The sequence below is a fragment of the Doryrhamphus excisus genome, linkage group LG5, assembly GCF_037039965.1.
Source record: "Doryrhamphus excisus strain RoL-2023G ecotype Guam linkage group LG5, RoL_Dexc_Guam_v1.1, whole genome shotgun sequence".
Classification (NCBI taxonomy): Eukaryota; Metazoa; Chordata; class Actinopteri; order Syngnathiformes; family Syngnathidae; genus Doryrhamphus; species Doryrhamphus excisus.
Window position 1 is genome coordinate 7,070,403 of NC_136361.1, and position 20,521 is coordinate 7,090,923.

The window sequence follows — 20,521 nt, forward strand, 5'->3', positions numbered from 1 at the left end:
TATAGTTATATTTGGTTCTTACCCTTGAACAGAGGATTTTAATCTTGTCCTCAATGCCCTATTGGAGGTTGTAATTTACCTTTGCTGCCTCAAAATGATTTCCCATTTCCCTGGGGAATTGTCACTTTGACCATGGTCTTTCACAATCCTGAAAGCATTCAAGAAAAGCACGGTATGTGGTCCTTAATCACCAGGGGAAGTGAGACGGCCATGAGAGCGCCGTCATTTTTTTTTCTTTTAAATCTGACAGTCCATCTCCATCCTTCAAACAAGAAAGTAAAAAAAAAAAATGTAAGCTGTAATGTAATCCAACCATCTTTAATAGTGAACAGAATGGAAAATACACAATGGAAATCCACATGGTTTTGAATTTCAATGAGATTTAGTGAAATAGCTAACCTATTAACCGTTCTTCTCGCCAACATTCATTCAACGGATTCGGTGTTCTATGCATCTGTGCAGGAAATACTATAGGAGTATGTAGGAGTATAAGTACCGCAAGATGTCTTTCATGCATGCCGCGAAGACACAATAGCAGCTGATTTCTTGATGCCTTCCTCCTGAGAAGCTAATCAGCAATACAGAGGCAGGGTATTATTTGCATCAAAGGGCCTCCATTCGTTCATCCGTTTCTTACTAACTAACAACCTTTTTTCTAGTAAAGACGACTGTGTCACACAGTCCTCCGAAGAATGGACATATTGGAGGCTAAATATAGTCAAATGTCTACAGCATGTGCAGGAGATACGGTATTCCGTGTATAGGTACAGATGTACAGTACTGTAGATGAATATCAGTTGTCACCAACCCGTCAATCGCAATCAACCAGTCAATTTTTTCAATTGTTTGGTCAATCACTGTTGTAATTGTCCTAATTATATATTATATTTAGTGGAAGCACTGTTCAGGGCGGACTTTTTTATGCAGGGCAGCTACGGTTTCTTCTTGGGACCAATGGCACACTTAAGCCATCCAGCTGCTGTTGGTGATAAAATATACCAGACCAGGTCTCAGTTACAGTAAGATACACAAAAATACAGTAGTTATAGTTACTCGCCCATCGTGCAGTTAAGGAGTGAACCAAAATACAAAAATGTAGGGATGTTCTGATCAGAAGCACCAATCTAAAGCTTTTTAAAGTGCCACCCTGGTGAGACATTTCCGGACATCCAGACTACATGCCACTTCAACTGTATACTGTGTAATGATTGTATATTGACATTGTTTGTGGAACTCTAAGCATCGGTTATCGAAGATAAAATTCTAAGTATGGGTCAAATCTGATTTAAAAAAAAATCTAAGCATTAGAACGTTTTCTTTTTTCTTCTTTTCTATCCCCTCTTGCTCCGGTCTGGTCGCCCAAACGTAAAATAAAGTCAAATAATAATCTACATACTGTAACAGGGAAGGTGTAGCTTCCAGTTTTTCCCGTCTATTTAGCATGTAAGGGCATTTAGAACAATAACACTATCCGCCCCAATGGTTGTACAGGACAAAAATAAGATTCCTGACCTGGACCTTGTGATGGCAATTTTATGACACTGTGGTCTCTTGTTATTCTTCTTACAGACAGTTAAAGTCCAGGGCAACGACATCTCCCACAAGCTACAAATCTCCAGAGTCAGCAAGAGTGATGAGGGTTTGTACGAGTGCCGCGTGACACAAGCTAACTACGGGGAGATTGTGGATTACAAAGCCCAAGCTTGGTTGAGGGTTAACGCCACCGCTAGAGCACGACGTCCACTGCAGCCTCCCAAGAAGAGTTCTCCATTACACCTGACGGACAAGAAGCCAAGAAAGTCCACCTCGTCTTTGGGCCAAGACAACATGAGTTCAGACCAAAGGGTGGATTCTTCGTCTACTTCTCACACATCATCAAATACAGCCAAACACAACACCAGCTCAGGTACTGTATATAAATACAACCATTCATGATTAGTTATTGTACACATTGTAGACATCTGAATATGAATGTACTTAACATGAAAGATAATTCATACATAAAGGTAAACTAAGGCTTGAAGTATTTTTATTACAGTATTTTTTTTGTCCCATTATTACCGACAATCCCATCTTTCATTAACTGAACACAGACAACCGGAACAATCAAATATTGTTCACAAATCGTTCTAAATCTGTCTTAGGGAGTACTTCTCCTGTGCTGAGATAATCCACCATTATTGCACAGGTTTGCCATAGGCTGGCCACAATAAAAGGCCACTCAAATAAATGTGCACAGGGTCAAAGTGTCATGACCGCCACTTGTAGGATATTGGCTGGAACTGTAAGGCTTCTAATTTTGGTAAGTGTATCTCTCTGAGGTTCAGGGCTGATCAAGTAAAAATCAGGACTGAGTTGAGCTGTGAAATATGCTTAAAAAATTGTCTAAACTACAATTAAAAATATGAATTGCCCTTTTTTTCCACCAGGAGTAGAGTATTATCAGCATAACAGTGAAAATGTATGAAATGTTTGCTGATGGCCTTGCCCAAGTGGCAGCATATACATTACACATTAAAAAGTGCTGGACCTAAAACAAAACCTTGCGGAACACCGCAATCGCTTGATGGGGATTCCACGCAGGGTAAAATAACATTATCAACCTGGTTGGTAAGATAAGATTGAAACCACTTAAAGGAAAGCTGCAATTTTTTTTTTTTTATATTTTCTCCTAGTGAGACAAGAACACACATCGTCCTCTTCTCTGTGCATTCAAAAGGCACAAAAACAGATAAAAAGAGGCAACTAAGAATTCACGTAATGGGACACACCTATTTCGTCTATAAAGAACATTCCAAAAACCACCAGCAACGCTACATTTAGACTGTATTTTGTGACCTGCATATTAACCACTTTGTTATTATTGTTGCTATTAACATTGTTATGCCAAAGAACTACGTTACTGGCATAGTGACACCTCGCAACACCACACCGACTTGTGGGGTTGGGCAGTGTAGACATTTTTTCTGGTAATGCAAAATAGGGCAAAATATTACAGGGATTATATATATATATATATATATATATACATATATAATCGCTTTGTAGTTGGAATAAGTGTGTCCCTTTACATGAATTTATTACCTGCCTCTTTTTAGCTATTGTCATATGTTTAGAACCCACAGAAAGGAGAACAACATGTGTTTTTGTCTCATTGTAGATGATGACCAAAATTCCAAAAAAGTGTAGCTTTCCTGTAAAGCAGTGCCTGTGAGGCCGATTATGTAGTGCTGTCTGTTTGAAAGAATACTACTTCTACTTCAGATGTGTCTGCAGCTGGTTTTTCATTGGCATTGGACATATTGTATTATTACATACATTTGCTCTGTCGCTGATAACACAAAGCTAAAATGTGTATGTTTAGATAGACAGTGGATTGGGTTGAGAATCGTTAATGTACAAACTATATAAAAGTGGCACCCACATCCTTAAATTTGATGCGCTCGGTGGGAAAAAAAGTGGGGCGGGGATCTGGCGGTACGACCTCAAAGCGACACTGAGATTCTTCATCGGGCTGAAGGGATAGTTTGCATACGTAGGTGCTGAAAATACGAACAAGGGCAGCTCTGTGTGATCTGATTAATGCAGGTCTCACGCTTGAGTGTGTGGGGATGGATACATTTGCAAAATGATAATGTGTAACTGCTGAGAGATTTCACACTTCAGTGTTTCAAATAAACTCAAGAGTATTGCACAATATTGTTGTGTATATACAGTACAAGAATAAAAATGAACTGAAACACCAATAAAACCACCCAGAGATTCTCCACTTTGGGCCATCTTTGTTTAGGGTAAAGACACAAGAATCAATTCTTGGCAATGGCAATAAAACTGATTCTGATCGGTGCATTGTAAACAAACAAGAACTAGCAGTGCAACAATACAGAAAATTCAAGATCCGATTCAATATTTTTTTCAATACCAAAATGAAATGTTCATGTCTTTTTTAAACTTGTATTTTATTAAAATTACAAACATTAATTTCAACTCAAGAGTACAGTTCTAAAATTAAATTCAATCGATCTGGTGCAGCTACACCTGCCTCATTTGCTGATGTGCATGCATAGAAAAAACATCTAAAACAAAAACAAAAATATGAATTGAATATAAAAAATAAAACATAAAAACAAAAAGTAATGCTAATATATATTTAAAATGACTGTTAATAGCTTTGCCTTTGCTTTTACCTTTGCTTTTAACTTTTTCACTGCCAAATACGTCGAAAGACTTATTTTCAAAAAGTAATGTTGACAAAACACCAAAGATGTCAAGCGACATCTTTTGTTTTTTCCCAAGAGAGCTACAAATCAAAGTATTATGCATATTGTGTGTGAATTTCAGACAAGGCAATGTAATTCTGTCCCAGTAGGGGGCAACAGTTATATTTTCCTCTGGTCGGCAGCTAGGACATGAAGAAAATAGAAAAGTTGGTGAATTTGGTGCTGACAGAGGGAAATGGTGGCTAGAATTTGTCTGGCTGGGGATCCGTCGCGATAGCGAAGGATAGGGGTTACGTTCGTGATGCCGTTGTTGTTGTCTGTCTATAGTTGGCACACACACACATAAATAGTAAATAGTTCAAACACATGCAAACATCTGTAAATAGTTGTGGTGTGTGATACCGCTGGATTTGGTATTGCTCCTCTTTCCTTTCTGCCATCTTCCTGCTCTCTCCGTGGTATGTCTGGGCTTCCCTGCCTGCCAACCGGGCCTGTCGCTACAGAGTCACTTGACGGTAAATCAAACACAAAAGGGGAAGTGGGGAGCAAAGGGAGCTTTCTCGATGTTGTGACAGACAGCAGAGACACACTGCCACGTTGCATCTTGCAGTCAGACAGGAAATCAACTGAAGCCCAAGTATTGAACCTTTGATTTTGGAATTGATACCAACATTGGGATTGCTATTATTGATATTTGGATCGATCCACACACCACTACTAAATAGACGATTACTCTGTGTTAAATTTTGTGGTATGCTCTAAATCAGTGATTAATGGAGTTATTTTGCCATCAAAATATGTTTTTTTCCTGAGTCATTTTTGTTTTTTCATAGAAGTAAACAACTGTTCACATGTATGATCTGTCACTAAAACAAAAATTATGGACGTCAGTCACCGTTCTGCTTGTGTTTGCTTCTCTGCAGAAAAAGCTAATTTTCTATGGTTTTTATGGTCAAATCAGGTGCTGAAACCACCATATGTTCTACTGCCGATTCACAAAGACCCAAAAGATTAGAAACGAGGGATGAGCGAGTACACCACTATCTGTATCTGTATCTGTATCTGCCCATCTAAATTATCTGTATCCATACTCGGACTGGGCGGTGCATACACGGAAATGGGTGTGGTTTAACCAGACATGGGCGGGGCTTAAAGCTATTTTAAGTCTGCAATTGATTTGGATTGATCAGTAGTTGCTATGTGTATTGTTTATTATTCATCTATACGTATGTGTACCGTGTATGTGTGTAAGTGATCCTTGAGACTTTATTCTTTAATTATTTATATACATTATAATTATTTAATATTCTATATCTTCTTTTCTGTATGCTGTAGATTATATTATATTGCAGCTTTTAAATGGTGTGACTCATGTAAACTGTGAAGAGGAGGTTGAAAACGGGCAAACAACCTGTGTAGACTTGGGGCAAGATAAGCTTTCTCACAATTAGAGAGCAACAGTCTGATATGAAAACGTTAGCGTTTCTTATTCAGGATTCCGGCAACAGAAAGAACCAACACAAGAAACGGTAACATTCAGATTCAGCAAAATAGTTTTCATCAAGTCACATAGTCAGCAGGCGGGTTTTATGCTGGCATTTAAATTAGCAAAAAGGTTAGCAAGCCTTTCACCGAAGGCCAGTTTTTGAAAGAATGCATGTAAGCTTAGTTGCGTTTGTCATACAGAACAGTGGAGCTGATTGATGAAGATATAGCCAAGGGAAGTCCTTTCAGTTTTGTTCACTAGACAACATAAAAGAAACTGCTCCGCTCTTATTTTTTTTTGTCAGGGGGATCAACAGCAGTTTTGAGAGAACAGAGGACTTTTTGACTCCTGGAGTCTCTGAAAGGAAAAACACAGAAAGAGGACTTGTATTACCGTCTGTCTGCTGTCATTGAAAAAACAAAGCAAACTTAGAGAACTGGATGGATCAAACTGGGAAAAATATTGAACTGCTAAAAAAAAAAAAAAACAGGACAAAGTGAAAGAAAAATCTGGTTGTTCTTTTCTTTGACTGTATAGTTCCTAAGGAATACAAATGGCTGCATTGGAGCTTAATCATGGGGTTGACATCCGTTTATTATTTCTTATTCTTATTAAAAATACAACATATTTATTTTCTTTCTATGGTAGAATAAAGATGCATTAAATAAATTTACACAATAATCCTTGAATATTTATACTTTGCTCATGTAAAAGCCCAAACATTTTATGCAATGGTTTATACTATGATGGCCAACTAGGTTTTGGAACGCGACAAAAACACAAGAGTACAAAAAGTTAGATATTATTACACCTATAAATATGTCTAATAGGGTCATGCCTGTCACCTTCTACCTTGCCTTTACCTTGAAGCTCCCGCCCCCTGCCTGATTGCCCTCAGGTGTTCTTCATCACCTGATTTCTTGCTCCCTATTTATTCCGTCTGGTTCCTTCTGCTAGCTGCAAGTTCGTTGTACTCCCATGTCTCGTTCTAGCATTCCTCGTGATTGCCTCGCCTGGTTTTTGATCCTCGTCTGTTTTTCGACCCCTTCTTTTGCCTGCCGTTCTTGGATACTTTTGCCTTATTAGACTGACTTCTCGTGTACCGACCCTAAATTTTGTGTTGAACCTTACCTTGTGTGGTGCCCGCCAATTCTGTCTTTGGGTCCTCCTTTCCACGTCCAGCCACAACAGAACGAACTTGCCCTTTTTCTTTGCAAAAAAGAAACCAGCTCCAACAGGAGATGAGGAAGGCCTGAATCCCTGCTGTGAGCGACTCCTGGATGTACTCATTCATTGCACGACATTCGGGGGGGATAAGGAAAAGAGTTTTCCCCGTGGGGGTGTAGTTCCTGGTAACAGGTCAATAGCGCAGTCGTGGACCTGACAGAGAGGCAGGACTTTAGGTGCCTCGACCCCCTAACTGCCCTCCAGTTAAGTTGTTTGTTGTGGAAGCCATGAGGGGTCCGGTCATTCATTGGGTTCGCACGAATAAGACCTCATGTCACCCTGGGGTGAAAAAGACCCTGCAACACTTTTGGTGGCCCAACATGACTAAGGATGATTCTGAATATGTTGCTGCCTTTCCTGTTTGTGCTGCTAACAAATGTTCCTCACAGAGACCCGTGGGAGAATCATGTCTAATTGCCACCGGCCCTGGTCCCTTATCTCATTGGATTTTGTTTGTGGACTCCCCCCGTTGGAGAAGGGGTCGTACTCAGAGTGGACAGATTTTCAAAGAGGTCAAGGTTCATTCCTTCATTAAAATTCCCTCTGCCAAAGAAACGTCCGAGGCAACGCTCAAGAATGTATTTTGCATTTTTTGTTTCCCTCAGGACATAGTGTCCGATCGTGGTCCTCAATTTGTCTCCTTGTTTTGGAAGTAATTTTGTGGAATCCACTTGCTGGGATCCACCGTCAGTCTCTCGTCTGGATTTCACCCCCAGTCTAATGGACAAGCAGAGAGGATCAACCAAGTGCTAGAGACAAAGTTACGGTGCCTATCAAAACCCATCTTCTTGGGTTAAACAGCTTTTGTGGGTGGAGTTAGCCCACAATACCTTGCCAAGTGCACCTACGGGTATGTCTCCGCATCACGTGGTATTTGGTCACCAACCCTCCTTGTTCCCTTCACTAGTCAAGGATTCCGCGGTTCCCTCCACCTTGGCCTTGGTGGGGCATATTAAGAGAGTTTGCGAGACTCGTAAGACTCTTCAATGGCAGTCGGATATCTACAAGGTGGCAGCAGGCCGTAAAAGAATTCCTGCTCCTGCCTATAAGATGGGCGAGAGAGTTTGGTTATCCTCCAAGAACATTCCTCAGAGAGTGGACTCTAAGAAGCTTGCCCCCAGGTTCGTGGGCCTATTTCATATTTCCAAAGTTATTAATCCTGTCTCAATTCGTCTGAAATTACCTAAGTCCATGCAAGCCTATACATCTTTTCATGTAAGTCAGATCAAGCCTACAAAAACCAGCACCCTGGTCCCACCAGCCAGGCACCCGCCACCCGGCCAAATCCTTGATGGGGGTCCTGTTTACACGGTCAGGAAATTGTTGGCTGCTCGATGCTGGGGCCGAGGTTGGCAGTATCTAGTCGACTGGGAGGGGTATAGACCTGAAGAACGCCCTCCCTGGATCCTTCCCTCATCAAAGACTTTCACTTAGATCACCCTGAGATTCCTGGGCTGTCTGGAGCCGGCCATTGGGGGGTTCTGTCATGCCTGTCACTTTCTACCCTGCCTTCACCTTGGAGCTCCCGCCTCCTGCCTGATTGCGCTCAGGTGTTCTTCATCACCTGATTTCCTGATTTTCTGGTTCCTCCTGCTAGCTGCAAGTTCGTTGTACTCCCATGTCTCGTTCTAGCATTCCTTTTTATTGCCTTGCCTGATTTTTTACCCTTGTCTGACTCCCTGTTTTGTGCCCTCTGCATCCCGGAGAGGAGACGGCACTCGACCGTCAGCTTGGCACCACTTCTGAAATCACATGTTCCAAGTGTGGCGCAAACGCTCACTTGTCACAGTCAATGTGAGCTGTACTCGGCCATTGGACAGCCGAACTGGGCAAGTGCTGAATCTGATGTACACCCAACACAACTGTGCTCACGGAGTTGGAAGTCATTGCAGTGGGCACGCGCATCACACATCATCCATAGCTACCACTGTAATCACCTACACACGCATATTACCCAATATAGTACACAAACCAGAGTGTACTAGACGCCATTGACAGCACTGATCAATGTAACGATAGCAAGTAACCAGTTTGGACTACTACTATAATGGCCGTTTGTCGTTAAGGAGAGACTCACTATGCACTTTACTCACTTTATTAACAAGAGAACACATACAGTATTCAGTGAACATCCACACCTAATCCTTTTTCACACCAGTGTATATATTTTATATGTGTTCCCACCAATGTTTACCACAAATTGAACGTCTTTAAATGTCATTAGATTCACATCAGTTCAAGCCCAGAAACTTTCTGAAAGCTGTGAAGCACAAAAGCCAACCACTCATCGACTGTGCTGCCCTTGTTACTTTAAAGAAATTTCTTCTTTTTTTCACTGTAGTCGTTGGGGGCGTGAAAAGCCTCACCCCCAGCCTTCAAACACCAATGAAAAAGGTGCCCTTGTGTGTCTGAATGAGATGTGGTGAGCTTTTAATTCACACTTACGTAAAATCTATTTGCATCAATGTGATATGCTAAAGGAGAGAGCTCTGAATTGAGAGTTGAGAGCAAAGGCAATCTGTTGTAAGTGAGAAACTTGTGATGGTATACGAGAATTGAAAAGATGTTGAATTCTTTTGTGTACGGGCCATTTTCCTGAAAGGGGTACCAAAAGTGTGACATGGCAAGCAAAGATTTCAGTTATTTTGTATTACTTGTTCTGTTGCAGTTTATGATGTAAAGCTTGCAGGAAAATATCACATTTTGGTAGAGGTATTTTTTATCGATTGTGTGTGCCCCTCCTGCCTGAGAGTCTGCGCTGGCCAACTGACCCCCATCTTCACCCAGATCTTCAACCATTCACTAGAACTGTGAATCCCAGAGAAAGACCTGTGACCCTGACATCTGTGCTCATGAAATCCTTTGAGCGACCGCTGTTGAACCGCCTGAAGGACATCACAGGCCCCCCTGTTGGACCTCCTGCAGTTTGCCTACACTGCAAACAGGTTGATGGATGATGCAATCGTCAATTGACTGCACTACATCCTGCAACACCTCGACTCCCCCCGGGAGCTATGCAAGGATCCTGTTTGTGGACTTCAGCTTGCCATTTGATACCACCATCCTTGAGATCCTCCACCAGAAGCTCACTAGATTACTGTGCCAGTCTCCAACCCGTCACTTGACAAGAGCCAGCAGATGAATGAGGCTCTGGGGCATCACATTCAGCACCTGGACCACCAGCACTGGCGTTCCCCCAAAGGGGTGTTCTGACTGCACCTCAGGGGACCCTCCTGAAGTTTGCAGACGACACAACAATCACCACCCCACCCCCACCCCCCACCCAATAATCTTCAACAGCACAGTGACTAATGTGGACACCGTCAGGTTGAGGAAACCGCAATTTCTCAGGACCTGAAGTGATCCTCCCAAATAGTTATTGTACGTAAAAAGGCCCGGCAGAGGTTGTACTTCTTATGACAACTCGGGAAGTTCAATCTGCCCCAGGAACTGCTGATCCAGTTCTACACTGCAATCACTGCAAACACACCCCAAGGACCATCAGAAAAGAAAAATGGAGCTGACCATCCCTGCATATGTGACCTGTATCGGTCCAGGACCAGGAAGTGGGCAGGTAACATCAGTGCAGGCCCCTGACATCTCAGACAAAAATTGTTCAAACTCCTTGTGGGCACAACAGAGCACTGAATGCCAAAACTTCCGGGCACAGAGGGCAGTTTCTTCCCAGGCCGTCACTCTGATCAACACCTGAACATGTCAGTGTAAATCGGAAAAAAATCATGTAAAAATGGCATTTCGATTAGTGTGGATTATATAGTTTGTGTAATTGATTGGCAAGTTTTACACTGTCCTACTATTTTGTTTGGACAGTATATGCGGCAATGGTGGTGGAAACACAAACCTACGACCATATTGTAGCTATTAATTGCAGTTATTTCCAAATTTTAATGATATAATTGACTTTTGACTTATCATGCTTGCCGTAGAAATGTCTTGTTCAGCTTGTACCCGTAGAGTGTACCATAATAGTCTGCATTTTACCCGCAGGTGATTAAATTGTCATTACGTCAGTATTTTTCCTTCATCTCCCTTCCAAAGTAATTTCAATCATAATTTCGCTGGCCCACCTATAAATGCCAATCATTTTCATAGCGGTCAGACAGTTCAAACATTATGTCAGTCCTGCTCTGGGCTTGGATCACCTGTACCCGAAGCAAAACACGGACAGGTACTATTACGGAATGAGGAGAGGAAAAAAATCTCAATCAATCCCAAAACTGCAGTGTTGGAGATAATGAGACAAATAACAATTCATGGTGACAGCTATGTTTCAACAAGAAATGAAAAAAGGTTTTGCATACATTCAATCTGAAAAAATGTAACAAGAACAAAGTGTAATGGGGAAAATTATTTTGAAAAATAAAGACTGGTTTTTAACAGCATGTCTAGAGAAAGAGCACCTATCCTCTTTCAAGTAAAGATAAAATACTATTCTTTTGCAGAATTATGCTTCTCCATCGCTCTGCATTGTAAACAAACCCCCACTCCTGTTGTTGGTGACAGTTTTGATATCAAAGGGTTTTAATAAAATTATTTGGAAAGATCGGGCACAATGGATCAAAACTTTTCATTCATTCATTTTCTACCGCTTATCCTCACGGGGGGTGCTGGTGCCTATCCCAGCTGTCTTCGGTCGAGAGGCGGGGTACACCGTGGACTGGTCGCCAGCCAATCACAGGGCACATATAGACAAACAACCATTCACACTCACATTCATACCGATGGACAATTTGGAGTCGCCAATTACCCTAGCATGTTTTTGGAATGTGGGAGGAAACCGGAGTCCCCCCGGAGAAAAAGCACACATGCATGGGGACACAAACTCCACACAGAGATGGTTGAGGGTGGAATTGAACTCGGGTCGCCTAGCTGTGTAGCCTGCACGCTAACCACTCCACCGCCGTGCAGCCCAAAACTTGTCAATATATGGCAATAGCTTGCCCATGCTTGATCTAGTGCAGACATTTTTAGCCTTAATTATGCTTGCAGACTTGCCAACTTAAAAACAATATATGAGCATTCCACACTTACAGCAACAACACTTCCTCCTTATACACCAATGACATCCATAGCAAGGTGCATTGTGATAAAATGTGGCGTTATTACATAATGGAGTGAAAATGTATTACAATGTTAGCTACAGGCCAAAAATGCCCCTGGTTTACAACGTTTCTTTTTGAGAAAGTGTAACAATGCGGACAACTGAAACTGTAAAGCCTGAATTATGCTTCAGTGTCGTCACTACGTTGTTCTTTCTGACAGCATCTTGACTTCTAGCTTTTCAGTGGGTACCGTGACCTGCACGCTTCCTTTTTTTCACACAATGTGTTCTGTGTGGGAAATCGGTAGACATCTATATCGAAAAGATCTGTGCTAAAAATCTGATTCCAAACACGTAATCAGTGAAATGTCTGATTGTGACATTGCTTATTTTTTTTCAGTGGGAAATGCATAACATTGTCAAATCATAACCATCTACAAGTGCCCGTGCCTATCTCCTGTCCAAAGTAATAAACCAGTTCTGTCTAATTATATTACAACAACAAAATGGAACGATTTCATTGAGGCAACTGGCCTAATTATCTTACAAAACATGCACTTGCCTCAGTCTCAGTAGACACACCAATTTCCTCAGACATGAAATGGGTTTGTGCAGTTTACCTTCAACTTTTTCTAAGCAGCACAAAATGATGAAATGACCCAGCCAACGAGACAGACGTCAAACAAACCAGACAACATGTTTTTCAGGGCGGTGCCCAGGAGGCTTATTTCATTGACAACAATCGTGGGGTCTTGTTCTGGGCTGGGGAGTGAGAGAAGCCTGGGACATGAGATCAACAGGCGAATCAGTGCAGTGTCTGCAGTAATGCGGTTGTATATTTCCAGCAGCTGGCCTGGGAGCGTCTCTAGAGGTGGTGGCCGGAGACTAGGAAGTCTGGGCTTCCCTACTGAGAGTGATGCCTCTGCAACCTGGATAAGTGGAAGAAAATGTATAAAAGGATGGATGGCTTGGTTGCAGTTTCCCTGCCAGTAGCACTGTACTTTAAAACACCAGATGCATGCTAATGGACAGCAAAAGTGCTTCACCAATTAATTCTATCATTATAAAAATTAGACGGTTATGTCGGTTGATAAGCAGGTCAGAATGAAGAGGAGAAAATGTTAGCCCCTGGATGCAGGAGAGCTGAACTTCATTGGCCTCTAAAATAAATCAAATTAAATAATGTGAAAAGGTTAGGAACAAGTGGTTTAGATAATCAGGCTTGGCATGATTCCCACCATTTGCCCACATCTAAACCCAAATCCTTTCCTGCAAAGGTTCGATTTTAGTTCATAAAACTTTTACCGTTGCTTCTCTTAAGAGGACGTAAGAGACTTGCTTGAGACAGACATATCTAAAATAAATACAAATGTCATCTGCAACAAGGAGAGGAAGGAAGATTAGCCGCAGCAAGACAGAGTATATGTGTGTGAATGAATGAGAGGAACCTAAGTGGAAGAGTGAAGTTTCAGGGAGAAGAGATACAGAAGGTGGAGGATTTTAATTACCTGTGGTCAACAGTCCAGACCAATGGGGATTATGAAAAGGAGGTGAAGAAGCATGTGCAGGCTGGATGGAACAGGTGGAGAAAGTGTCAGGTGTGATGTGTGATGGAAGAGTTTCAGCTAAAATGAAAGGAAAGGTATACAAAACTGTAGTGAGACCAGCCATTTTGTTTGGTCTAGAGACAGTGCCACTGAGGAAAAGACAGGAAGCAGAACTGGAGGTAGCAGAGATGAGGATGCTGAGGTTCTCATTAGGAGTGACCAGGATGGATAGGATCAGGAACAAGTACATCAGAGGGACATTACATGTTAGAGGCCTTGGAAATAAAGTCAGAGAGGCCAGACTGATTTAGTTCAGACATGTCCAGAGGAGAGATAGTGACTACGTTGGTAGAAGGATGTCATGTTTAGAGCTGCCAGGTAGGAGGAGTAATGGAAGGCCAAAGAGGAGGTTTATGGATGTAGTGAAGGAGGACATGAGGGTAGTTGGTGTGAGAGAGACAGATGCAGAAGACAGGGTTGGATGGAGGAGATTGATTTGCTGTGGCGACCCCTGAAGGGAAAAGCCAAAAGAGTAAGAAGTATCATCTGCATCAACAAGGTATAAGTACATGGCTCATCGGAAAGAACTGCACCTCTTGGATCACGGTCCGAAGAGTCATGCCGTCTTCGGTGGCAACAAATGGAACGAGCATGGGCTCCTTTTTCAGAAGGTCCTTGAGGCACTCGTAACTAAAAACTCCTGTGGGTCGAGCACGGATGGGCAGTCATAATTACAGAACAACCTCACTTGTTCCAGGTGGCAGTGCAGGGGTTTCAAGACTTTAACTTCCAAATCGACCATATGGTTGATGTATTCCAGAGCCCTGGCATGCATGGTCTTTTTAGGTTCATGATGGAGAAGGCCACAGGTTGTCATAACCCCGCTCACTGGATGTGCCAAGCTGAAATATGTGTGGGGTGAGTCGGTGTAGAACTGAAGAAAGTTTAGTGTCCCATGGTCCTCCTCACCCTTGAACAGCACATCAAGCAATTGCCCTCTTACATCCAGTGGTTGTCCATCAAGATTGGTCTGGAAATTTGCAGACTCGCCTACACTTAGGGCAGTGTCGAGGGACCCCCTGGCCCTAATTATATTTTCAAGTCCTTGTCTGGACCATGTCACCTCCAAATTGCTCTGTGTCGGCACAAGTGTGCAGGCCGTGTGCACAGAGCAGGAGACAATGTGGTCCATGTTCAGCAACGCTGCCAAGTCCAGGGCCTCGTTGCTCGTTTGTCCAAACTTTGACAAGAATAACAACAGTGTGGTGTTATCACTAATGACTGCAGCTTTAATGGCCTTGCTGAGAAGGCGGAACAAACTGTTGGTCCTGTTGCAGTACGTTGAATTTTGCAGGATTTGCCAGGTTGTTCTTCTGGATAGAAGCCCTCGCCATACCTTTGTCATCCAATCCCCTGAGAATGCTGATGAATGCTTTTCAGATCATGTTGACCTGGTCAAGGAGCAGATTTGTTTTTTGTAAAATCACATATGTTTGCTACTGGAAAAGACTAAGACTAAGTAAGCGGTAGCGGGGTGATACCACTACCATTGTAGCTTTGTTAGCTTTCAAATAGTGCTCTGTTGTCACATTACGATTATATTTTGTGAAATTATACAGGACATTGGAAGTTTTGGCCATTTAAGTGTTGGTTTTATGGGATTTAATTTCTAAAATTGGTTTGGCTGAGCTTTGACTGGACGTTCTTACGAAGTATAGCATATGTATATTGATACAAGTGTCACATACTAGTTACCAGTAACACAAATGCAGTAACCTGTGGTTGTCGAGATGTACGTAGAACACACCCACAGAACACGTCCACACTGGAACGGATCACTGGGCGAAAACTATGTAATACAAACACAGAAGAAAGAATACACAGGCACAAGATCTTGCAGAAGTAGAAGTACTTGTCCTTGTCTGGATGTGCAATTACTTTGGAGGATATCAGGAGAATGTCGACTGGAAGTCAAGAAAGTGGAAATATTCAGATGTTATGTTGGCTTTTTGGCAGCAGTATACAACTGGTCACTTCTGCCCAAGTGACGGTGATGGTGAGGTGACATCATAATTTGTAGAAAGTAGTGGTTTTCTTGTCTATATGACAACCACAAAGTGGCTTTATTAGAAGAAGCACAAAATACTGTTTCAGGGCACACAGAACACCATGTGGTGAGGTGACACATCTTCCGAAACAACCTGTTAACAAGTACAAGTACAAGTAGGTGGCTGTCAACTTGACTTGATGGCTCACCATTACTGAAATTAGTGTAAAGGGTAAGAATCTTGCCCATGTATGTAGGTAGGGCTTCAAGAGGTAGCCAGGTAACAGCAAGGACGTTGTGGGCTCAAACTGGCCTTGGAACGTTCTGTATGGAGTTTGCATGTTATCGCCACACTTTTTTTTTTCTCTCAGTGTCCAAAACATTCATGTTAGGTTAATGTTCCACTCTAAATTGGTCAGGGGTGTGAATGGTAGTGAGTTAATGGCCGCCTACAGCATATGTGTCCTGTGATTGACTGCCGACTTTGTACAGTAATCTGCTGTCTGCTGGGCTGGGCTCCAGCTCACCCGTGACCCTGAACAGGATAAGCGATAGAAAATGAAGATAAAGAAATGCTTGTTCAACTCTTTTTTGGCCTTACATCAGTGGTTCTGATGGCCTTTTTCAACCACTTACTGAAAGACCTCCATATTGACAAAGGTAAAAAACATAATTTGTCCAAATTCCTATTGACAAGATAGAAAGCTTCTGGGAGACAAGCTTTTTGGCAAGTAACATCAGCTTACTGTTTACAGAAGCAAAAATGAAACATACAGAGAAACGGACACTGCTGCAAAAAAACATGGAGGAGACTTGATTATGTTCCAAGGCTGCTTGTGAATATTCTCACTCTTTGTATTCTCAGGGCATTGAAACGATCACAACTGGACTCTTCAGGTTGTCTGAGAGGGCTTAATTCGTTTATGCCAAAAAACTAGATAGGAGAAGTCTGGTCTGAGGGGTATGGTGCAGCATCCAAAGTATGGTAGAGGAACACCCAAACAAAGAACAGTTTCAGTCTTTGTGGTGCAAAACCACAATTATTAAAATACGTGGGGTGGCTGTCTACCAGTTGAAAATGTCACACTTGAAAATGTTTGAAGGCTGCAACCGAGACAAGGTAGTCTTTAATCTGTGCAGAGTGCAATCAAGTCTCAAGTAGTTGTGGGCAGATTGAGCCAAATATCGATATCATTGATTCCAACGTTCATATCAATGTTGATCAATACCAATGCACAAAATACAGCACAGAGAGGGCTCCCGCCAATTAACCTAACATGCTTGGGGAGAACTAAAAGCAGAGATGCTCAACAGAAATTCGAACCCAGGTCTTCCCGATCTCCTAACTCGGAGGGTACTTGGTATCACACACCACTAGTCTCAAGACTATCAAGGCAGTCTGGAGCAAAATGTGTCTGAAAGCTTGGTTTCAGGCCCAAGCCAAGGGTCCTCCAACAGGACACTGACCCCAAACCCACAGCCAAAAACACTCAAGAATGACGAGGAGCGTACATTGAACTACTGAAGTGGTCTTCAATAAGCCCTGATTTAAATCCATACTGCTGATCCTATAGACTTATTTTCCAGAAAGAAAATGGATGGATGAACTGTGCTTTAATTCTTGTAAAAAGAATTGAATTAGAGTACAGTTTTGCAGCCAATGTTTGACGTCTCATTACATCTGTGTTAGACTCTGCCTCCTTGCTGAAGGCAAATTAATTATTCTCCGTGGGAAGGATGTTTTTTTTGTGTCTGTTTGTAGCTCCTCAGTGGCACTCCTGGTTCACAGATCACCTGAAGCAAATCGAAAAGTAGTGTGTGTGTGTGTGTGTGTGTGTACATGTGTGTAGGTTTACATACACTAAAACAGCTGCAGTCCTGAGTAATTAGTCTATCTATTGTCACATTTCTATGTGCTGGCTTTTAGCTCCACATTCTGTGGACCTTGATTCGTCAAGCTGGCTGAACCAGTTCAGGTTACACATGCGCCTTCTAATCTGGCCATCATGGTGATGGCTTGTTTAGGTCGACAATTTTAAAACTAATTTTACACTATTTAGTGTACTGGTCTGATATAGGCCAGGTTTAATTTGATCTGTACTGTAGAATATGTCAAGGGCCATTTTTTAAAGTAGCTCCACAGACACATTTTAGACATTTTAGTGTAGATTATCAGTGTGTCAACTGATAACATCAGAAACCTGTTACGTGATTACCCAGTGTCTGATTTCAGTCATACCTTGAAATTATTAAGCTTAAATGTCAGGTAACCCAAGTAACACCAAGTTTTGACTGATATTCTGTGAGTAAAAAAGTACTAACCAACTAATAACATAAATATAGGTCGTAGCCCAATTGACATCCACTTCTAATACTGATTGGCAGAATGCTGGTTGATGGGTGGCCTTATCATATAAGCAAGGAACTCCTGCTTAATGGAGCAACTGTATTCCAAGACATGTCCACAAAACTAGTTAGTGAAGACCCTGACCTTGTGTGACCAAGGTTTCCAAATGGCATGCCTGTTAATTTTATAAAAACCTGTGTTATCAATTTTAATCTTTTTTACAGTTTATGCCTCCACCTTAAAATGGAACCTTGGTCCAACTGGCATGCTTGATGTTAACTTTATAAAAACCTGTGTATATCAATTTTAATCTTTTTTTTTCAGTTTATGCCTCCAGGCTAAAGTGGAACCTTGGTTAGCGTTCTTAATCCCTTCCAAAAAAGATTTGACTCTAACCAAAAACATTTTTTCAATACAAAATAATGAAAATCCATCTGTTCGGATTCAAATTCATCTGTTTCAGAAAGACAAAATGTGTTTTTATACTTTTACAATTATGGTTTTGCAGGGAAAAAAATCTAAATGCGTTTAAATACATAAGATTTGAATGAAAAGGATGAATTAATATTTAAGGTTACTTTCACCTTTACTGAAGACGTGTTGTTGGCAGTGAGATCAACATGGACACAACCTTGATGTTTTGCTTGATGTGTTATTTACTGAATTCAATAGTGTTTCTCACCTCCATAACCCAAAATGGAGCCAAAAATAATTTCAAGTGCCGACATTTTTACAAATAAATTGAGTAACATAAATGTATTCAAGAGTGGTTAGCGCCCAGGCCGCACAGCTAGGAGACCCGAGTTTGATTCCACCCTCGGCCATCTCTGTGTGGAGTTTGCATATTCTCCTCGTGCATGCGTGGGTTTTCTCCGGGTACTCCGGTTTCCTCCCACATTCCAAAAACATGCTAGGTTAATTGGCGACTCCAAATTGTCCATAGGTATGAATGTGAGTGTGAATGGTTGTTTGTCTATATGTGCCCTGTGATTGGCTGACGACCAGTCCAGGGTGTACCTTGATTCTCGTTCGAGGACAGCTGGGATAGGCTCCAGCACCCCCGCGACCACCGTGAGGATAAGTGGTAGAAAATGAATGAATGAATGTTTGTGGGGGGAACATTTGTCTAATATAAAAAATAATAACACAAACTTCTTGTGTATTCAAACTCCTATTGTCGGTGTCAGTATCACTTAAACTGGCTCTAGTTGTTGGGGACAAAATACGGCTTGTCAGCTTTCAAAAGGGCATAAATTCATGCCTCAGGAGAAAATGGTTAAATGACATTTACTACGTGTATGACTTTTTTAGGCATTGTAGCCCCTCAAAAATCCTGGAATTAGAAGGGTTTAATGGACTGGGGCTTCTCCAAATACTACTTGAGCTACTCTGTCTTAACCTGAAAACATTCAGAATGTGTGAAAGTGTGGGCAATGTAACTTACTTTCCCCTTTCTTCTTTCCAGGTACAAGAATATCAACCTGCTATCGATTCGCTATCGTCCTGCTGGCTTGTGGTCTGGTGAGGGAGGCCTTGTTATAATAAGCAGAGGGGATACGGCTGAAGAACTGACTTGGTTTGTCTCTGTTTGCTCTTAAAGTGAACACGAGATTTGCTTGTTTTATGTCCCCCCTCCCCAACCACGACCATGCAGACTGCACAGTATAAGCTTCATTCCCCTGCCAATACTACCGCTCTTGCACCCAGCACATTAGCAAAGTCACCTTAAAATCAGATGGAAACAGCTTTTGTAAAAAAATAAATAAAAAAAGTCCAAGGTGCAATGCTCCGATGTGAAAATGGACTCTGTTGTTAGATAACTCACATGGAGGAATCACTTTCTTATAGTTTTGCTGTTCAAGGTCACGTGTTCATTTGTCAAAATGGACAAGAAAAAAGAAGAATCTATATTTGTGTTATAAATATATAAATATATATTAAATTATCTGTTTTATTTTAAACACCTAGATTTAATGTATGTGCTGTATACATAGCTAACACCATTTTATTGTGAATAGGTCAAGACTAAAAAGAGATCATTTCATTTTTGACTGTTAACATGAGACTTCTTTTTGTTTTCATTTGTCTTGAAGCTGTTCAAATGATCCAGTGTGCATACTTTTACATCTCGTTTGTGATACAAATGTGCATGCTTAATGATCAAGGCTTAAAGGAGCGGAGTGTACTACGATATTTGAACAACACGAGTCACCACTTGGAGTTCAGTGTTTTCAGTATTTCCGATTTAGCTTTATTTTCAATGTGCTAGTTTTGATGTGGAGAAAAAAAAAAATGTCCGTGTCATTTTAATTTGTATTGCACCCTCTTAATGAATAAAATGGATGTCACAATTCATGAATAATTCCAATATGTGACAACTGGAGAATCCATTTAATCATTCTGTTTGTATGCCTTTGCTGTTTTGTCTTCTCTCATTAAGAATCATTTGGTTATTTAACCAGAAGGAATAAAAGAGCTGCTATATTTATATTATGCTGACACACATATTGCATAATGTCGACATTTTCATTTTGGGAAGCAACTTTTTAATTGGCCATCTCATACTATTAGACTGAACTTTATTT

The 20,521-nt window shown here is 41.5% G+C and overlaps 1 protein-coding gene across 1 annotated transcript in view; it reads left to right on the forward strand.

Annotated features, from left to right (window-relative positions):
• The window catches only part of vstm2a (V-set and transmembrane domain containing 2A), a 75,447-nt gene extending 55,160 nt beyond the window's left edge, over positions 1-20,287 (forward strand). Inside the window, exons 4-5 of the mRNA XM_058060047.2 lie at positions 1,570-1,906; positions 19,402-20,287. Of these exons, the coding sequence (XP_057916030.2) occupies positions 1,570-1,906; positions 19,402-19,478 (414 nt within the window). The 3' untranslated portion in view covers positions 19,479-20,287. The remainder of the gene's footprint in view (positions 1-1,569; positions 1,907-19,401) is intronic.
• The last annotated feature ends 234 nt before the right edge of the window (positions 20,288-20,521 follow it).